The sequence below is a fragment of the Pterocles gutturalis genome, unplaced genomic scaffold (genome assembly GCF_000699245.1).
Source record: "Pterocles gutturalis isolate BGI_N339 unplaced genomic scaffold, ASM69924v1 scaffold8440, whole genome shotgun sequence".
In the NCBI taxonomy this organism is placed as follows: domain Eukaryota; kingdom Metazoa; phylum Chordata; class Aves; order Pterocliformes; family Pteroclidae; genus Pterocles; species Pterocles gutturalis.
The window spans coordinates 86,931-104,254 of NW_010143365.1; the positions used below are offsets into that span (position 1 = coordinate 86,931).

At 43.1% G+C, this 17,324-nt stretch overlaps 1 protein-coding gene across 1 annotated transcript in view; it reads left to right on the forward strand.

Moving 5' to 3' along the window:
* LOC104469960 (multiple epidermal growth factor-like domains protein 11) overlaps nt 1-17,324 on the forward strand; it is a gene marked incomplete at its 3' end in the record, with an annotated part of 75,594 nt that overhangs the window by 7,137 nt on the left and 51,133 nt on the right. Inside the window, exons 4-6 of the mRNA XM_010084709.1 lie at nt 612-748; nt 5,249-5,461; nt 13,366-13,540. Of these exons, the coding sequence (XP_010083011.1) occupies nt 612-748; nt 5,249-5,461; nt 13,366-13,540 (525 nt within the window). The remainder of the gene's footprint in view (nt 1-611; nt 749-5,248; nt 5,462-13,365; nt 13,541-17,324) is intronic.

Below are 17,324 nucleotides of genomic sequence, written 5' to 3' on the forward strand. Positions count from 1 at the left end.
CACAACCAAGAATGACAGGCTGGCTTTTCTTTATTTTCAGGGATGGTTAAGCAGGGAAAGGAAGGAGGAAACAACTCAGACATGGGGATTTGGGTCCGGATGGAGAAAAGGACTAAAGTCTGCAACAAGGATTTTGGGTGGACTGGAATAAAGAGGCAGGAGAGCAGAGGGCTGGGAGCATGAAATGGGGGAAGGAGGTGGCCATCAAGATGTGGAGTTGAGGCAGGTCAGGGATTGAGATACGTCTCCAAGGCTGGGGATAAGGAGCTGGGAGGATATTGGATAATGTATCCAGCCAGGGTTCAGGGATTAGTCAGATTTTCCATTGCAAAATCACTTCTTCTGGCCAAAAGGCTGCTGCACTGCTGGTGTGGAGAGTTGGGTTGCTTCTGTGTCATCACTGGTGGCTTTCTGCAGCTGTGCCCAGTCTCATGTTCCCATCCTGCCTCCTCCATGGCTTAGGCAAAGCGCTGGCAGATGCCAGAAGGAAGAGAATTATCAGTGACACTTAGATCTAGTTTTAGAAAGAGAAAAAATATCCAAGCTATGTATAGAAATTTGTTGCATTAGGAATGTTGACTGAAATATTGCTCTTTCTGTAATGTTACCAGGGACTGGTGTGTGCACAGCCGTGTCCTCCTGGAACATTTGGAATTAACTGCAGCCAGGACTGTCCATGCCACAACGGAGGACACTGTGATCCTGTGACAGGAAAATGCGTCTGTACAGCTGGCTATATAGGAGACAGGTAAAAAATCAAAACCCCAAAGCCATGGTTTTAACCACGGATTGGCAATTTATATCCTCCTAGGACAATCTTACTCTGAAAAATGGCGTTATGTTTCTATTACTTCAATTAGATTCATCCTTCTGAAGCAGTTGAAGCATTCTAAATGTGGCAATGTTATTAATTTTTATTGGCAATGCTCTCCATTTACAGGTTTTTTAATATAACTTTTAAAATTTAATGGATTACATTTAATTTAGATATTTGCAGTGATAAATTTAATAGAGAGCATTACATGTTTACAAGATATGTAAATGAACTGTATTTGTACAAATTAATATCCTTAAGAGCAGGCAATGCAGCGGTTTAATGTTTCCTTCAGCCCTTCTGTGCTGCTGCAGCGCTGATCCATCTCAGACACCAGCAAAAGGTGATAAATCCTCAAAATTTATAAATGAGAGCCTTCACCCATAAATCGACCAGGGAAGATGATAATATTGTTTTACAAAGGTGTCATGGGCTTAGCAAAATGACAACACAGCAAAGTCAAGGTGGGATTGTAACACACACCGGCTCAGCCCTGCAGCTAATCCTGCCGGCAGGGCTGAGGATGGTGGGGAAGCTGCAGCTAAACAAGCTTTAGGGACTGGACTGTGACACCAGGGTTCCCAGAGACCGTGGGCACAGCTCACGAGGGTATGCTATGCTAAAGGCCTTCCTCCTGTGTCTTACCTTTTTTTATTAGCTCTAGCTAGCTGGGCGGGAGTTCACAAGAATTGTCCTTGAGCAAAGGGAGTGTGGGCTCTTCAGATCTCTACTTGGAGCAAAGTGAGAGAGATTTGGACTCCAAAGAGATGTGGCTTGGGAAGATGGAAGCAGGGAGAGAGAAAGTAAGGCATGATCAGCTGGAAGAGGTGGAAAAGAATCCAAGAGAAGGTCTCGCTTTGGACCTGCGCCTGAGCAAAACCCTTAGGAGTGGCTCGCCTGCCCCTCCTGCAGCAGGGAACTAAAGACAGATGCTGAAGGGAGAGGTGGAAGAGCAGAAACGCGGGAGTGTGGGAGGATGAATAAGAACAGGAGAAAGTCAGGTAAACAGGCAGTTTGGAAAGCTTTTCTAGCAGCAGGGAAAAACTATTAGCCTAGAAATTCCCACCTTTCAAATGGGTTCTCAGAAAGTTAAAAGATGTTTCTCTATCAGCCTTTCTCAGCCCTCAGTAAGAGAAGCAGATATATTCCACCGGAGCTCTGCCTCTCGCCTGGGCTGGGACAGCGCCTTGCCTGGAGTGGTTCGTTCTGCACAGGCGCGCGTGCCCTTCCCGTGCTGCTAACGACAGCTGGCTAATGGTAGACTGCCCATTGATTTCAGCGAGGGCAGGAGCAGGCACAAGGTCTTTAAAAAGTCTAAATTGCTTTCCTTGGTTGTGTGTTCATACAGCATGGACGATGGGACACATTAGTCAGCGCTGTTTTAGCTTAAAGGCTGCTTTACTTTCTGGATCTCACGCAGCTGTTGCAGCGTTACAGTATCGTTGCAAGTACAGCAGGAGAATGCTGCTGCCCAACAAAACAGTGTTTTCTTTAAAATTTTACAAGGCACCAGAAAATATTCTTAATAATAGCAGTTATTGTGAATAACAACAATAATAATGTAAGCACACTTTATCTACTGTCATCTTTTTAACTATATAGTACCACAGTTCATCGTCGCGTGCAGAAGATAATAACGAAGAGTTAGATAAATATTTGTGAGGATGAAGTGGTCATAAAGGTCTACATAAGTGTAATTGCCACACTTTGTTCCCTACCTGTTTTCTGGGAAGTGGCACTGCACTAAATATCTGGGAAATTGGCAAGCGCTGCTAATAACTGCAGGCAGCTTTGTGCTCTGCTGCGGTGACTGGATATGGCGCGTAAATGTGTGTTTTGCAAACTGGAAAGGAATAATAGCAGAAGCACAGTTGGAAGCTGAGGATGGGATGTCTGAGAATTCAGTGGCTGACAGGAAAAGTGAACATACTGTTTTAGCTTTGTTTTCCATATTGCCATTAAACCTAAAGATTGAATCTCAGCAGAATAAATACCACACTTGTTATAACAATATGAACAGACATTCTCTTGCTGTTGTGTTTGTATCCCTATCTTTCATCGACAGAATGACAATCTGCAGGTTAGTGTATTTTGGATGGGTTTTAATATTTGTCTTTGCTACATGAATGTGATCACTGCTTCAAAACAAGCAAACAGAAAAGCCTAAAAAACTTTAAAGCATTATTCCATGAAAAAAAAAATATCTGGAAAAAAATGTAGATGTATGTACTAGGTTCATCTGTTGAGCAGGCTGTCTTACGTTTAATATTTTGTGAAATTGCTTCCATTAATTCTACAGGTGCCAACCGTATTATCCTATCCCAACCCAAATAATTATAGTACATATTAAAGTTCAGTGGGTATTATAATAGGAATCTCCCCAGACAGGCAGAAAGCAATGTAAATTAAACAAGAAACATAACTAGGGCTTAGCAGCTCATTTTGTAATTTAATTGAACAATGTATCTGGTTGTTAATGGTGCTATGGACGCATTAGATTGATATGTTGCAAAGGAAAGATGTTTAAGTAGAAAGCTAATTCCTATCTTATGTTCCAGAGGAGTCATTATTAGTATTCTTTGTATAAAATTCATTAGCGGTAGCTGCTTGATCTCCAAATAAATAAGTTGGTTAAATTGTTAGTAGGAAAAGGCTAATTATGTAAATGGATTAGGTCGTCAATATTTCATTTCCAGATGCTTTTCTCCCTGCTAGGTAATGCTTCATCTTCTATAAATACAGAATGATATAGTGCACTATTGACGAAGTATTCATCTCGTGGAGTACAGTGCTCTCCTGCTAACTAGTACAGCTGCACACAGCAACGGAGACACAAGACGTCTAAATATCTTCTTCACTGCATTTCATTGCTCTGAGTGTTTCAGCCCTGCTGTTGCCCGTTCTTTGCTGGTTATTCCTTTGCAGCTGAACCACCCCGAGAGCAGCAGGGCTGGCAGCCAGGACCGTGGGTGATTCTTGGGGCTCCTTCCTTTTGTGTTGGTTGCAGGCTCCTCTCTCTCTGGGTCTTGTACGAACTCCTGAACTTGGATTGCGTAACTAGGAACTGTGTTGGTGCTGCAATTCAATCACTAGCCAGGTCTTTTGCGTTGGTCATTTATTTTCAGTAAAACGTGATAATCTGAAGCTGCACAAGTGATGCTCTTCTAATATACTGGCTGTGTTCAGTGCAGTTTTGCCTGGCTTGCATCGCACAGTAATCTTTTATTGCTGCTCATTCTGTTAACTCTCACCTGCCAGCTGGGAAGTGACCTGCAGAACAGCGTTTAACAATTGCCTCTACCCACTGAGTTTGCAGTGTACACTTTAATCGATGCTCAGGATTAAATTAATGCTGATAGGCAATTTCCAATATCTGGCATCAGTGTGATAAGGGAATTGGGCTTTTCTGGATGTTTTCTTTTTTTATTAACGGAATAGGCATAACTGTATTTCATGGCGGATCACCTAAACTGTAGTACTGACTCATTGCAGAATTCTGAAACCACTGAATTATGTCAAGCACAGAATCAGTTGCTTTCTTTAGGACCTTCTTTGAGTTTTTCAAAGTAGGAAATGTTATGAACACTTAAACTGGTTGTGTAGGACAATGAAACAGACTTTTTGGCAGATTTCGTAATGTATCCAGTAGGGAAATATTTTACCAGTGAAAGGAAGGTGCAATTTAAAACAATCTGTGTATAGTGTTCGCAGGCTCCATTTTTATGTGTAGCAAGTATTAAAAATGTTGGCAATTTTGGAGAAGATACTACACTGAGGAGTGTGAAAGTAATTTGTCTTGAGATTTTAGACTACTGAGCATCCCTGGAATAAGAGATGAAAAGCAACTTTGAGCTTTAGTTACTCAGAACACACACAAAAGACAAAGGAGTATATTTTCTCCTAGTTGGTATAAAGCTGGTGCAGTGACAGCATAAAGGGAAAATAAAACTGTACATTGCTGGAGAACACTTTACTCAATGTTATTTAATAGACCACATTTCCTTCCAACCCTCATTAACACTAAGAGGACTGCATGCTTTTGAAGAAGGTGTACAATCTTTATTAATAAAGACAAAGCAAACAGTTGAGGATTTTTTATAAAGTATCTTATTCTGTATCAATTTCTTATGGATGATGAATGGAATTGTGAAGGTCCAGGAAACAAGAATGCACTTTGTTAACTAAGGTAATATTAGGTAATGTAAATTTTGCAGGATATAATTGGAGAGAGATGAATGCACTTCCAGTTAACAGTCATTTACATGCCCAAGATATCCCATCCCCACAATGATATCATCAGTTCACAGTATATTACCTTAATAAATGAGCAATGAGTTTGTACTTAATTCATTAACAAAAACATTCCCGTGTAGAAGTCATAAGCAGACTCGACTATAGCATGTGATGGATCCTGTCTCCCATATTTCATTGCAGGTGTCAAGAAGAGTGTCCTGTTGGGACCTACGGCTTTCAGTGCACACAGAGATGTGACTGCCAAAACGGTGCCAAGTGTTATCATGTAAATGGAGCATGTATGTGTGACCCTGGATTTAAAGGGATTTATTGCCAAGAAAGAATGTGTCCAGAAGGGTTTTATGGGCTCAAATGCAACAAGAGATGTCCTTGCGATACTACCAACACTCTCAGGTATGTACATCGTATTATATACTGGCCAAATAAAAGCACTGGGAAAAAAAATGAATTAACTACTCCTACTCCCTTTTTCTCGAGTTTTAATGAAGAACACAGACAGTTCCTCTGGTTTGAAACCTTTGGTTTAAATGACCTCATGTTTGGAACTGTAAGCCTCAGTCCAGCCAGCTACTGAGCGTGTATCTGTGAAGTCTTTAAACAGTTCTGCTAAAAGCTGAAACAATCTGACATATGGCCTTACCCCGTAACTGCAATCTTTTAGGCATAAGAACTATCATGTGATGCCCACATGTATGTATAATAACCCACCGAAGTTGAAGAAATGTAGATATATTTACTCAAATCCATCATTTTGTCTCTTATGACATGGGTTTTCCTGTTAAATCTATAGGCAGCAAGGGGACTTTCAAGATGAAAACTAATTTGCTTCAGTTTATGTCTCGTGGCAAATTACCTTGTTGAAAACACTTGAGGCAGGTGTATAAATAGACTGAAATCAATATCCCCAAGTCAGTCTGTGGAACTGTAAGGAAGTCGACATTGTCAAGATAGACTTCTCATGTGTGCCTGGTTTTGCTCTTCATTCAGTGTGTGTATGGTGAAATATTCAGGAAAATAAACATTAGGGAAATATACCTAAAATGGAATAAGCCTCACTTACAAGGTCAGGTTTTGGTGTTTTATTCTCTTTCACTTTTTTTAGGATCTAATTCTTGAGGTTCTCATTACTGAGAGAGCCACAAACAGCGTTGAGCACCTAGCATGAGATAGGTTGAATTTACTTTCCCGTTGTGGGCTTGAATAAGTTTTCCAAACCCTGAAAAAAGGAAAAATTTAAGACTCTTCCCTCTTATCCTGTTGTTACACCCTGGCCTCAGCTATTCTGATGGACTGAGTGCCCACATTTCCCTACCATGCCTGCGAGATGCTGAGCCCCTCAGCTCCCACTGGATTTCCTCCTTTTCTGCCCATTGCTGTTAAGCATTCACAGCCAGTTTGGGATTGTGCAGCCCTCGGAGGGAGGTGGGGATAATTGATGCCCAAGCAAATATGCCCTTGGTAGGGACATTCTTCAAATTCAAACCAGACAGGTAGGGACCTGACTGTCTTGTTGATGATGACAAACCTCCCTTGCAATCTTGCAGCCTGCTAAAATAGAAACACTCCCCTCAATTACGTATGCAAGCCATGCTGCCTCATTTGTGTGCGTGCACACACAAACACACAAACACTTCAGGCAAATCTGTGTGCTTCAGATAGATGCTGTTTGTCTCAGTCTTGGAAATAAACAGGTGATCTTGTGAATTCAAGTTCAGCTGTGAGCGGTAAGGCTTTGCGGAACTGAAAGTGAGAGCTCACAGTGGATTATTTAAAAGTCTTGTAGTTCTGATGATCCGAGTCCTGGACAGAAAGATAGCTCTGGCTCTGCTGGGTTCGACAGCGAGGATCCAAAGAGTTTGACACCTCGAAGGTAGCTCTGTACAACAGACTTCTGTCACTTCTGGTTATTTTGTGTATCATAAAATCATTGCAAAAAATAACTGAGCTGAGCGCTATACACCAAAGGTTAGTGTTGTGTTGTACTGAGACAGAGCGGGTCTCACGCTGGGGTATAAATTCCTGCATGTCACACTGCTCTGCCAGGGTGCACGGCTTCAGCCTGCGGTGAAGACGAGGCAAAGTGCTCCTCGGTGAAAGCTGCTCTTCATCTGTACTGGAGGGTGAGAATATTCTCCTGGGCAGCAGCTGACACGAGGTGTTTTCACCCCTCTCCCAGCCTGCAGAGACCTGTTCGTGGCCCGTTTTCCCAGAAAGTGTAAATAGGGTGGAAGGACTGTGGGCCACAGGCAAGGCTGAGCTTGGCTGCCGTTTCTCGGCTAACTGCTCAATTCATTAAGAGTCTTTGAAGTGGGGGAAGATTGTGGGTTTGAGGGTGCAGGAGGTCATCCTGAGTTACTCCAGGAACCACCTGGGGATGCTCTGGGGGTTTGCCAGCACGTCCATCCTGAAAGAACAGACCAACACCATCCTGCTGTGGAGAAAGGTGAGGTCTCAAGTTTGAGAGAGCTCAGAAGGTGGAGGATTGAGTCCTCTCACAGCTCTTTTCTAGGCCTGTGGTCATTCACCTCACCTGCACCTGGTTGCTGTCTGACAGATATATTTTACACCTTCCCTCCCATCACTGCTCCATCAGCTTCACTTGCATCATCTTCTGCTCAGATGATATCTCCGCTTCTTAATAAATGAGTCTAGTCTCTCCATTGATAAAATCTCCCTTTTCCCTCCATCTTATCGCTGCTCATGGAACAAAGAGGTAGCAGCAGGCTGGAGATGTGTCAATGTTCTTTCATTCGTCCCTGGTATTTCAGCTTTCCACTTTGCAGTGAGCTCCTCGGAGTGCTGTCAGTTTCTGAGCCAAGGAGTGTCAGAGTTGATGGAAAATTACCTTCTCCGACCTTCTCCAAAGGCACTCCATATTCTGAACTAATCTTTTTACCGATTGTTTAACCAGTCCCATACAGAGTACTTCTCTTCCCACCCACCTCCTCCCCTTCCTCCCCTATGAATTTTTATCGTTACTGGAACTGTGGTCTTCCAAAGTGATTCATTTACTGACAGCCATCTATTTTCCCAGAAGCAGTTTAAACTGTTGGCTACTTGTTACACTGCTTAAGTGTGTAGGATAATTATCTAAACACTCGAAGGAAGGTGAGGGAAGCTTGCTTATGTCTGTCAGCGGTTTTGACTCATTTGATCTGGTTATGGGAGAGCAGACTGGAACAGAAAGTTCTGGGGGCTTTGAGGAGCGGGTTGGGGAGGAACATTTAGAAATACACAATCAGTTTTTCTATTTTCATTGTTCTGTCTATTTTAATGTCTGGAGAGGCCAGTGTGATCATCTAGTCTAACCTCCTGCATAGTAACGGCTGAAGAACATCATCCAATAATTTCTGCATCAAAGCACGCTGAAAGGCACTTTGTACGGGACTCCTGCACAACCCCAGAGTTAGGTAATTGAGAATGTGCTGATGGCTTGGGCTGTCCTTCCGCAGGGAACGATGCACCTGTAAAAAACTCCCCCATGCAAAAAGCCCACGTTGAGACAGTCTACAATGGTCAGAAAGGCATAATCCTGGCTTGCTCTGCTGAAAAGCAGAGGGGAAAATGAATAGCTGGGATGGTCTCAGCAGCCCACCTTCCTTGACCGCTGGTGTGGAGCCATATGCCTGTAGTGATTCTTTCCCAGGTCAGAGGCCTCTTAAGCCTTGACACGTCCCCACTGTGACAGTCTAATGCAATGGACAGATCCCCAGAGGCTCTAATTCTTGCCTCAACTGAAAACTGAAAAGTTGGGAAGGACCAAACTCCATGGACCTTACGTGAAGTTTTGCTTTGACCGAAACCAATAGTGCACTTGAATGAGACTGGCTTTGAAGACGTTCTGGGCTGAAGTTCTGGCCCTACAGTCTCATTGTGGCTACTTCTGTAAAAGCAAGAGGGCATTTTAGTACAGGAGACTGAATGTAGTGTGGGCACCAAAAGCCAGAAAGTAGTGTTAAATAAGGCTTAGGGCTGCTGTTAATTAAGATGAGATGACTGGTGCTAGTGTATAAACAGAAAGTGAGGAAATTCACTGGGAAGAGGTTGTTTTGGCTGAAAAATGTGTGGAGAACAAATTCAGAATTTGGAACAGACTGTGCTGTTTAAAGTGTTTCTTTGCCCAATTTGCCTTAAGAAAGTTAAATTACCTGGTTTCCTCAGATTTCCTCAAAAGTAGAAGCTTCAAAAATTTAAAGGTCAAAAAAAACTTTCTGGTTTTCAGTTCAGCTAGTAACTTTAAAAAAAAATCTTTTATTGCTGTAAATGTGGCTCAAAAGCCAGGGAGCCTACAGTAGCTTCCAAACCGCAGTGAGAGCCATGGAACAATTTCCTTCTCATGCCATGTTGTGTGCTGTGGACAGCTTCCAGCTCCCACCTCTGCTTGTCCTGGTGCCAGAGGAACACTTGGCTGCTTGCATTCACTCTGAGTTTTCTACACTGTTCCTTCCTGTTATGCGAGAGATTTGAAAAAATAAAAGTTGTTAAGGTTCGATGCAAAATACTCGTGTGTAACACTGTCAAACGCCTTCGAGAGTGTCAGGTTCCCTTCCTGCTCGCAGCCAGCGGCTGGAAAGCAGAGGTTGGTGGGTTTGCCTGCTGGGATCCTTTCACGTTCTCTTACCCGTCCACTCAGGGATCCTTCTCCAGAGGAACTGTTTGTGTTCCTTAATTTCTGTTTATTGATGGCACGGAGAAGTGTCTTACACATGCTGCACCCCACGCTGGCAGCATGTTACATAGGCTCAGGACCTTGAAGGGTACATTCAGAAGGGAGGAATGATACCAGAAATTCACACTGCTGGCTCTGCTTCCTCATCTTCGCCTTAACATCTTTGCCATTGTATGCCTCAAACTTTTCAACCTGAGTGCAGCTAGCATTTAGTTCACTGGATAGTCTTGATACAGAGATCACAGAATCCCAACATGGTTTGGGTTGGAAGGGACCTTAAAGCCCACCCAGTGCCACCCCCTGCCATGGGCAGGGACCCCTCCCACCAGCCCAGGGTGCCCAAAGCCTCATCCAGCCTGGCCTTGAACCCCTCCAGGGACGGGGCACCCACAGCTTCTCTGGGCAAGTTGGCTGGATGACAGAGGGGTTTCCTAGCCATAGCTGCATCTCTAGGTACATAGTTTAAACAGAATGAAATTTTACAGAATACCAATATAGTAAGAGAGAAGCATTCCCAACTGACACATACATACATATGTATACTATTTCTATACCATGAGCTGAAAGATATTTAGTGTGTAACTCTGATGACTTTAATTACTGGAATAGTTCATACATGTGAGAATAGAAAAAAGCAATTAATAATAAAAAGTTAGTACTATTTAGTGATATCAGCTGCAGACCTTAAAAGGGTTTCCAGAGGAAGGAAGGCAGGCATCATTGTACAGATGGGAAGGATGAATGCAGAGGACGTTACAGGGCCAAGATTCACTGGCACGGTTGGGAAAGGAACAGCTGTCTTCTGAATTTTTCTTAACTTGCAGCCATCTTTGAGTTAACACTGAATCAGGGCACCTTCATTGTCAAACAAGTGTTTGTGGTTCAGGGCATTGTATTTGTGTCTGAGACATGTCCTGTGTCCCCTGGCCAGACGCAGCCTGCAGCCTCATTTCAGACCAGCGACGTAGGTTTGAGGTCCTTTTGCTTGTCATGCTACCGTAACATGGTATGTGTTAATGTTCAGCTTGCCAAAAGCCTTGGAAAGATTTATTCTGCTACTATGAAGGAGAAGTTTTCCTTCCCTTGCTCTGTAGTCTTTTCAGCAGCTGTTGCTGCCTAGCCAGAGCTATTGTTATGGGTACCGTACCTCTGGAATTTAAAGTGGAGGATTTTTTCCAATCCTGCAGTACCAGCGCTCTGTACAACAGCAGAAGGTCAGTATTTCAAAGCGCTAGGAGCCTACAAGTGCTTGACCTAGGAGAAAAACAAACCTCTGATATGCTCAGGCTGATAATGAAATGTAGAAGAAGAGTGGAAAAAGGCTTTGGGGGCAGAATATGATCTTAACCTTCTGCTGGACCTTGCTTTGGCGTCCAAGCCCCCGTCTCCCGCATTCCCTTCTGCAAAGCCTCTTTGGTTCTTGCTTCTTATTTCAGTGCATGTTAGGATGATTTTTAGTCCTTAATATATAGTCTGCATCCCATTTTAAAAAGCTGTTAGTTTTGATGAAGGAGCCAACCTTGGAGCAGAAATTCTTACTGGGTATAGTATTTTCAATTGAATTGTCATAGACTGATTCAAGCTGCCATGATCATATATTACGTTTGAAAGATTTAATTTAGGCAACAGATGCAGTTCTCATGGAACTGTATGATATGTGCAGAAGCAGTGAAAACAGAGAGACAAAAAAGCCACTTTAAAATATTTCTTTAATGTTTAGCTTTCTGCTCCTATTAGGTAATGATTAATAGACACAGAGGGGGAAAAAACGAGCTTTTATTATTTCCATCTGAATGTTAAGAGGTGCTTTGTGAACAACCGTAATTTCAGGGACTGCTTTGTCAGAAGAATTTCATGGCTGGTAGTTTGTTAAGCTGATGAATTGTTTTAATTAGTCAGTAAAACACTATTTATGATGAAACATATGACACTCACAAAATTTGATCATTCTTAGTCACAACGGTTTGTGACTAACCTCTCCTACCGGTAATTGCCAAACATACTTGGAAATTACATTTTATGAGGTTACCTTGAATATTAACAGATACAATATTAATTTTATAGGTGCAAAGAAACCCATTCAGTCATGTCTGTGATATTAAACTATAGCAATAAATAATCGTAAAGGAAAATAAATAGTTTCTATGAGGCAAAAAAACAGGAGACAGGTCCATAGAGAGGTGCTATCTTGCAGAGCTCTATTCTTTCTGGTTCCGGGAATAATAGACAAAATCTGATTTGTAGTAATATTATTTCTCATCTTTCTCACTGAGGGCTAGACAGTGCTATTCTGTACAATCTTGTGGTGCAGAGACCCCCAGAGCACGTTTTGCTCTCAGGTGGAGCCTTACGCTCCCAGCTGGCCTCGGACAGTGTTGGGTCCTTTTCCATAGATCCGATTTCTTCTCCATCCCCTTTTCTCTCTTTCCCACCCTCTCACTGGCCACCTCATCTCCCCAGACTGGTCATCCCCCTGTGCTCTCCCATCCCATCCCCCAGGAACCCCCATCTCTTCAAAGCAGGATGTAACACATCTCCAGCCGTCCCCTCGTGCCCCAGCCCCAGCGTGGCTCTCCTGCTCTGGGGCGTTAGTGCCCTGAGGAAACCAAGGAGATGCTCTTGCTGTTCGTAGGAGAGAAAGTAGTGAATAAAGATAAACTGTTTCCTAAGCAGGAGGGACAAAGGGGTAAGTCTTCCACTGCCCAGATGAAGAAGGACCAGGCATTGTCCGCTCTTTTGGGCTTGATTCTTCTTTATACTTCTCTCTGCGTGCTCTCACAACAGCGTAGAGTTGTCTGGATAGAAATGAAAGACAGAGGATTGATGTTGGGCAGCAATGCTTGGTATTCAGCATAAAGGAACGCGACTCATTTCCCTGTACAGCTGAGATTTAGACCCAGGGCTCCTGTTGACTCCTGCCCTGAAAAAATCCCAAGGCTTCAGGTGGTTCTGGCCACTATGGCTGCATATTCCCTGCAAAAGTCTTTTTCCAAGGAGGTTTTTCCCTTCCCAAGCACTTTCTACCTCTCCCTCCTAAAAGTTATGCTGAAGTAGCAGTCACTTTTAAAACACAAACTGGAATGGAATGGAATGGAATGGAATGGAATGGAATGGAATGGAATGGAATGGAATGGAATAGAATAGAATAGAATAGAATAGAATAGAATAGAATATTTGTGCCACAGCACTCAGGTTTATCTTCACCACTCTCTTGATTGCATTCCTCTGTCCATTGGAATTTCTCCCCACCCTGAATATCTTTAACTGACTGTATTCCAGACAAATAGTATGGCACATCTATGCCATACGATATTTTGTGGCTTAACCCTGATGTGGTTGATATCAGTAGCCCAAGTCACTTTGATTTCAGAATGGAAAAGCATAAACTTCGAAGGTGTAAAATCACCTGTGCGCAGATGTTTGGAAGGGACATGCCAGGCTGGTATTTAGCACCATAGTCCCTCTTCATTTCCTGGCTTAAATGGCTGCTCATGTCCACCATCCTGAACAGTTTTCAGGTTTGTTATGTTCTCAGTCTGGCATTGCATTTAAAACGTTCTACTGCTGGTTACGGACTGCATTCGACTTTCATGCCCACATCTCATTAATGTCTGTCTCTCTTCATTAGTTGCCATCCACTGTCTGGGGAATGCAGCTGCAAAGCTGGCTGGGCTGGACTCTACTGCAACGAAACCTGTCCCCCGGGGTACTACGGCGAGGGCTGCCAGCTGACCTGCCCCTGCCAGAACGGCGCAGACTGTGACAGCATCACGGGGCAGTGCGTGTGCGCGCCGGGATATATGGTAAGTGAGAGCTGCGAGTAAAGGCGCATTTCGTAAGGTGCTTGCAAAAAATGAAAGAGGATTTTAATCTGTTTTCAAATAATGTTTGCATAAAAGTGGCCAAATGCAGGTAATTTTTCCCTGTTCTAAGTCCACGTAATTCTCCTTTGAGCAGTGTCAGCTTATTACTTCTGGTTATTGACTTAACAGCAGTATTGTAGGTTTATTACTGTTATAAGGATAAAGACACGGTTTCCCATCATATATTCTAAGTCAAGACATGACAAAAAAGATGTCAGATCATTGTCTGCCTGGAAGAACAGAAAAAGAATTCTCATGGCCTTTCAGCATGTTCCTTGTCAGTCACACTGTGATTTTAATGGATTAAGCTCTTTTAAAATGTTATAAATCATAGAGCAATTTATTTCTTTTCTGAGCATATGTGGCAGGTGGCAGGTGTCTTTCACCTGAGCATCAGAAAGAGCTTCAGACATTCTGAGGTAAACAAGCATTACATATTATAGATGAGATATAAAAAGGTTGAAGAAATCAGCCAAGATGTAACAACAAAAATTCAGAATTAATGGTTGCCAGGTTGCAGCAGAAAGTATTAGGATGTGGATCCACGTGTCCAGTCTGGCTATAGCGGGGCATCGTGGAACTCTTGGTAGTAAGTTCCCTGGTCATCCATACATGAAGCATCTCTTTACTTCAGAAGTGCACCATGGAAGAGATCTGCAGGCTATGTTTAAGAAACAATACTTCCTAAAGAAAAAAAATTATTTTCAAGAGAGAATTCCACCACAACTTCATTAGCAGTTGTCCTTCTGTAGTTTCTGGCCTTAGTTTTACATGGTCTGTCCCCACAGGTCTATCTATATGTTTTCTGTACTATTATAGTAATTATTAGTTATAATTACTGAGTTTGCTAGAAATCTAGCTTCAGATTCAAAGATGATCCCTATATTTTTAGAGCTTCGGCTGACATTTATCAGCCAAATAAAATGCCCAGCCTCCTAGGTGAGGCTCTTACCCTCTATTGTTTTAAGCTGCAACTTCAGAATGAGACGAATACATATCTCCCAAGACTAGGGAATATGAGATGTGATCCTTGACCATTTTGTAGCTCTTTCAATTTGCATTTATGAAACGTGGTGGACATCATACCAGGTAGGTTTGGAAACAACGGGAGGGGAATGGCACGTTTGGTCTGGACAGCAGAGCAGCCACGTCCTGCCATCAGCAACCATGGCAGTGTTCAGGGTTTTCTTGGAAAAATGTTGCATTATTCTGCAAGGACACATACTGATGTCACCTATAGGGGAAGGCTGCACAGCTGTGTGACAAGATCCATGGCGTGGGAGTCTGATATGAGTGGGATGCTGGAGCCTTTTTAGCCTCCTCCCGCTTCAAATCCACGTCTCAGCTCATGATCACCAACTGTCTTCTCCAGAACTGGGGAAGTGGAGTCATGGCTTAAAGACACTTTTGTTCTGTCCCTCATGTCAATAGCTGAACCTGGAACTTGGAGCTTCCATCTAGTTTCCAGGGGTTCTCACAGTGCTGGGTATAAACAGGTTTGTGTAGGCATGCGGGGTAGGACTGACAAAAGCATCTGTACAAGACAGTGGTACTTAAGAGATTTTTTAAAAAGAAGAAAAGGGCTTTGAGGTTTGATTCCGCACTTACACTAACAGAAACCAAGAATTTATCTTCTCTATACAGTGGTGATACACAGGTATTAATATAAAGTGGAGGAAAGAATGAAGGCAGCAGCATGTTAGTGACAAATGCAGAATACGAAGATGCCAAGATCCTCTTTCTGATCAGGAATGCAAGTTTGCAGCACAAAAATATTTTGGTACCCTTTACTGTACACATTTTTGAAAAAGCACAGTTTGTTCAATATATATTGCTCCAAGACAGTATTATTGCAGGCACGATGCCTGGGAAGTTCCTATTGCATTGCTTCAAAATCGTATTTAATCTCATAATAAAGAGCTTTCTTGCATTGACATTTAAACAGCTTGGTTATTGAGGATAGCTCTATAATCACTGAAGCATATTTAGGCATTAGTATCATTGCTCTCTCATAATATACTATAATCTCTGGCAATTAGTCCGTGAGGGGAAGTAAAGCCTTGAAACTGCTAATTTATTGCCTCTGAAGCGTATTTGTCATTCGTATGCATGCCAGATGACTTGAGTTGCAATGGTTTTTTCAAATGCTAGAGAACATAAGCTGTAAAGAAAACTTGACAGGAACCTTTCCTTCCTCCTACCCCGGCACGGCGGTGTCCTGCTGCGCTGCCGGTGCCGTACGCTCCCTCGGCTGCGCTGGGAGAAGGTGTCAGCACGCCTTCGACGCAGCCTGCGGGTCAGGTGGGAGATGCTGTGGGGCCAGAACCCTCTCCAGGCTTGAAGTGGCTTTATCGCAGTGACATGCTCAAGACCAGGCTTTGCCTTCAAATCTGCGTGCCTGCCTCTTCTGAGGCGACGGCGAGCTTTGTCTGCAGGTGGAATTTTGAATTTGGCAACCTGCAAGCGAGTGGTGCGACTGTTCACGGATGCAGGATGTCTCCTTTGGCAGCACGGACAATAGAGAGATGCTAAACCAGAACTGGGCAGAGCTAATTACTCAGAAAAGCCATAAATTAATCCCTTTTGCTTTGTCTAGCATGAGGCTTGGCTCATGCAGCTACGGGGTCAGGAGTTTTGCCATATGGTCGGAAAGAATGAAAGTGGGATCAAGATCTTACATTTTACAGAAACATTTGATCTACACGCGATCTTGTATAGCTGAGCAGGCTGCAGGGTTTCTGAGTAAGGGGGAAGGAAGAGAATATGATGGGACATGGGATATGACAGCAAAATCCAACTGCAAAGGCAGAGGTTGGACCTGTAGGACTTTTGGGTTACTGGATGCCTAGAAAACATAGCGACCAAGAAATGACAGTCTTTTCCTGACAGAGCACTCCTCCAGCCCACTTCTTTTGCACAGATGGCTTGGTTTTTAGCTGTGCCCTGCCTCGGCTGTGTCAGGGCAGCTGGGCTGGGTTTCAGGATGAATCATCTGCAATCGCAGCCAAAACAGGGACATTTTGTTGGGATGCAGAACAAGCCATTAAAAACACAAAGCATCTGGTCACCTTTTTTAAACGTATTAAGTGGAAAGGCAGCCATCCCACAGGTTGACATGTACGTGAGCAGAGCACTCAATTTTTGGAAGTTAAGCAGATTCAAGTTTTATAATAAAAATGTATGGTTTTGCTCAGAAAATAATACCTTACATATTAGTAGTGACATTTCCAAAAATTCACATGCTAAAGCTAAATATTGGTGAGCTTACAGTTTTGGATAGAATTTCAAAACATTTTATGTCTTCTTTTTTTGATGAATATTTTGTGTCAGACTCAACAACCAGATTTGCACATACCTAGCTCTGAAAACAAATTGCACTGCTGTAAAGATGTTCTTGGCTAGCGGTACGGGTTATTTGTGTGAGGTTCTGGTGTGACTGTGCTCACACGAGGGGACTGAGCTATTTTAACCGTACAGGTGTCCAAACCACAGTGCAGACACTGGGTGTACATTTGACTGAAGAGCTGAGAAATCTGCTTGATCCACAGTTATGCTCAAACCAGCCCAGTTGTTGGAGGCAGCATACAGGATGGCAAAAATAGGATAACAGGAGCAGAGGAGACACAACAAAATCTTCCCCCAAATCACAGAGCATGGCTAGAACTACTCCCTGTACGCTCCAGCAGTAGAGTCCACGCTGCAGGCCTGTTGGAAACCCTGTGCT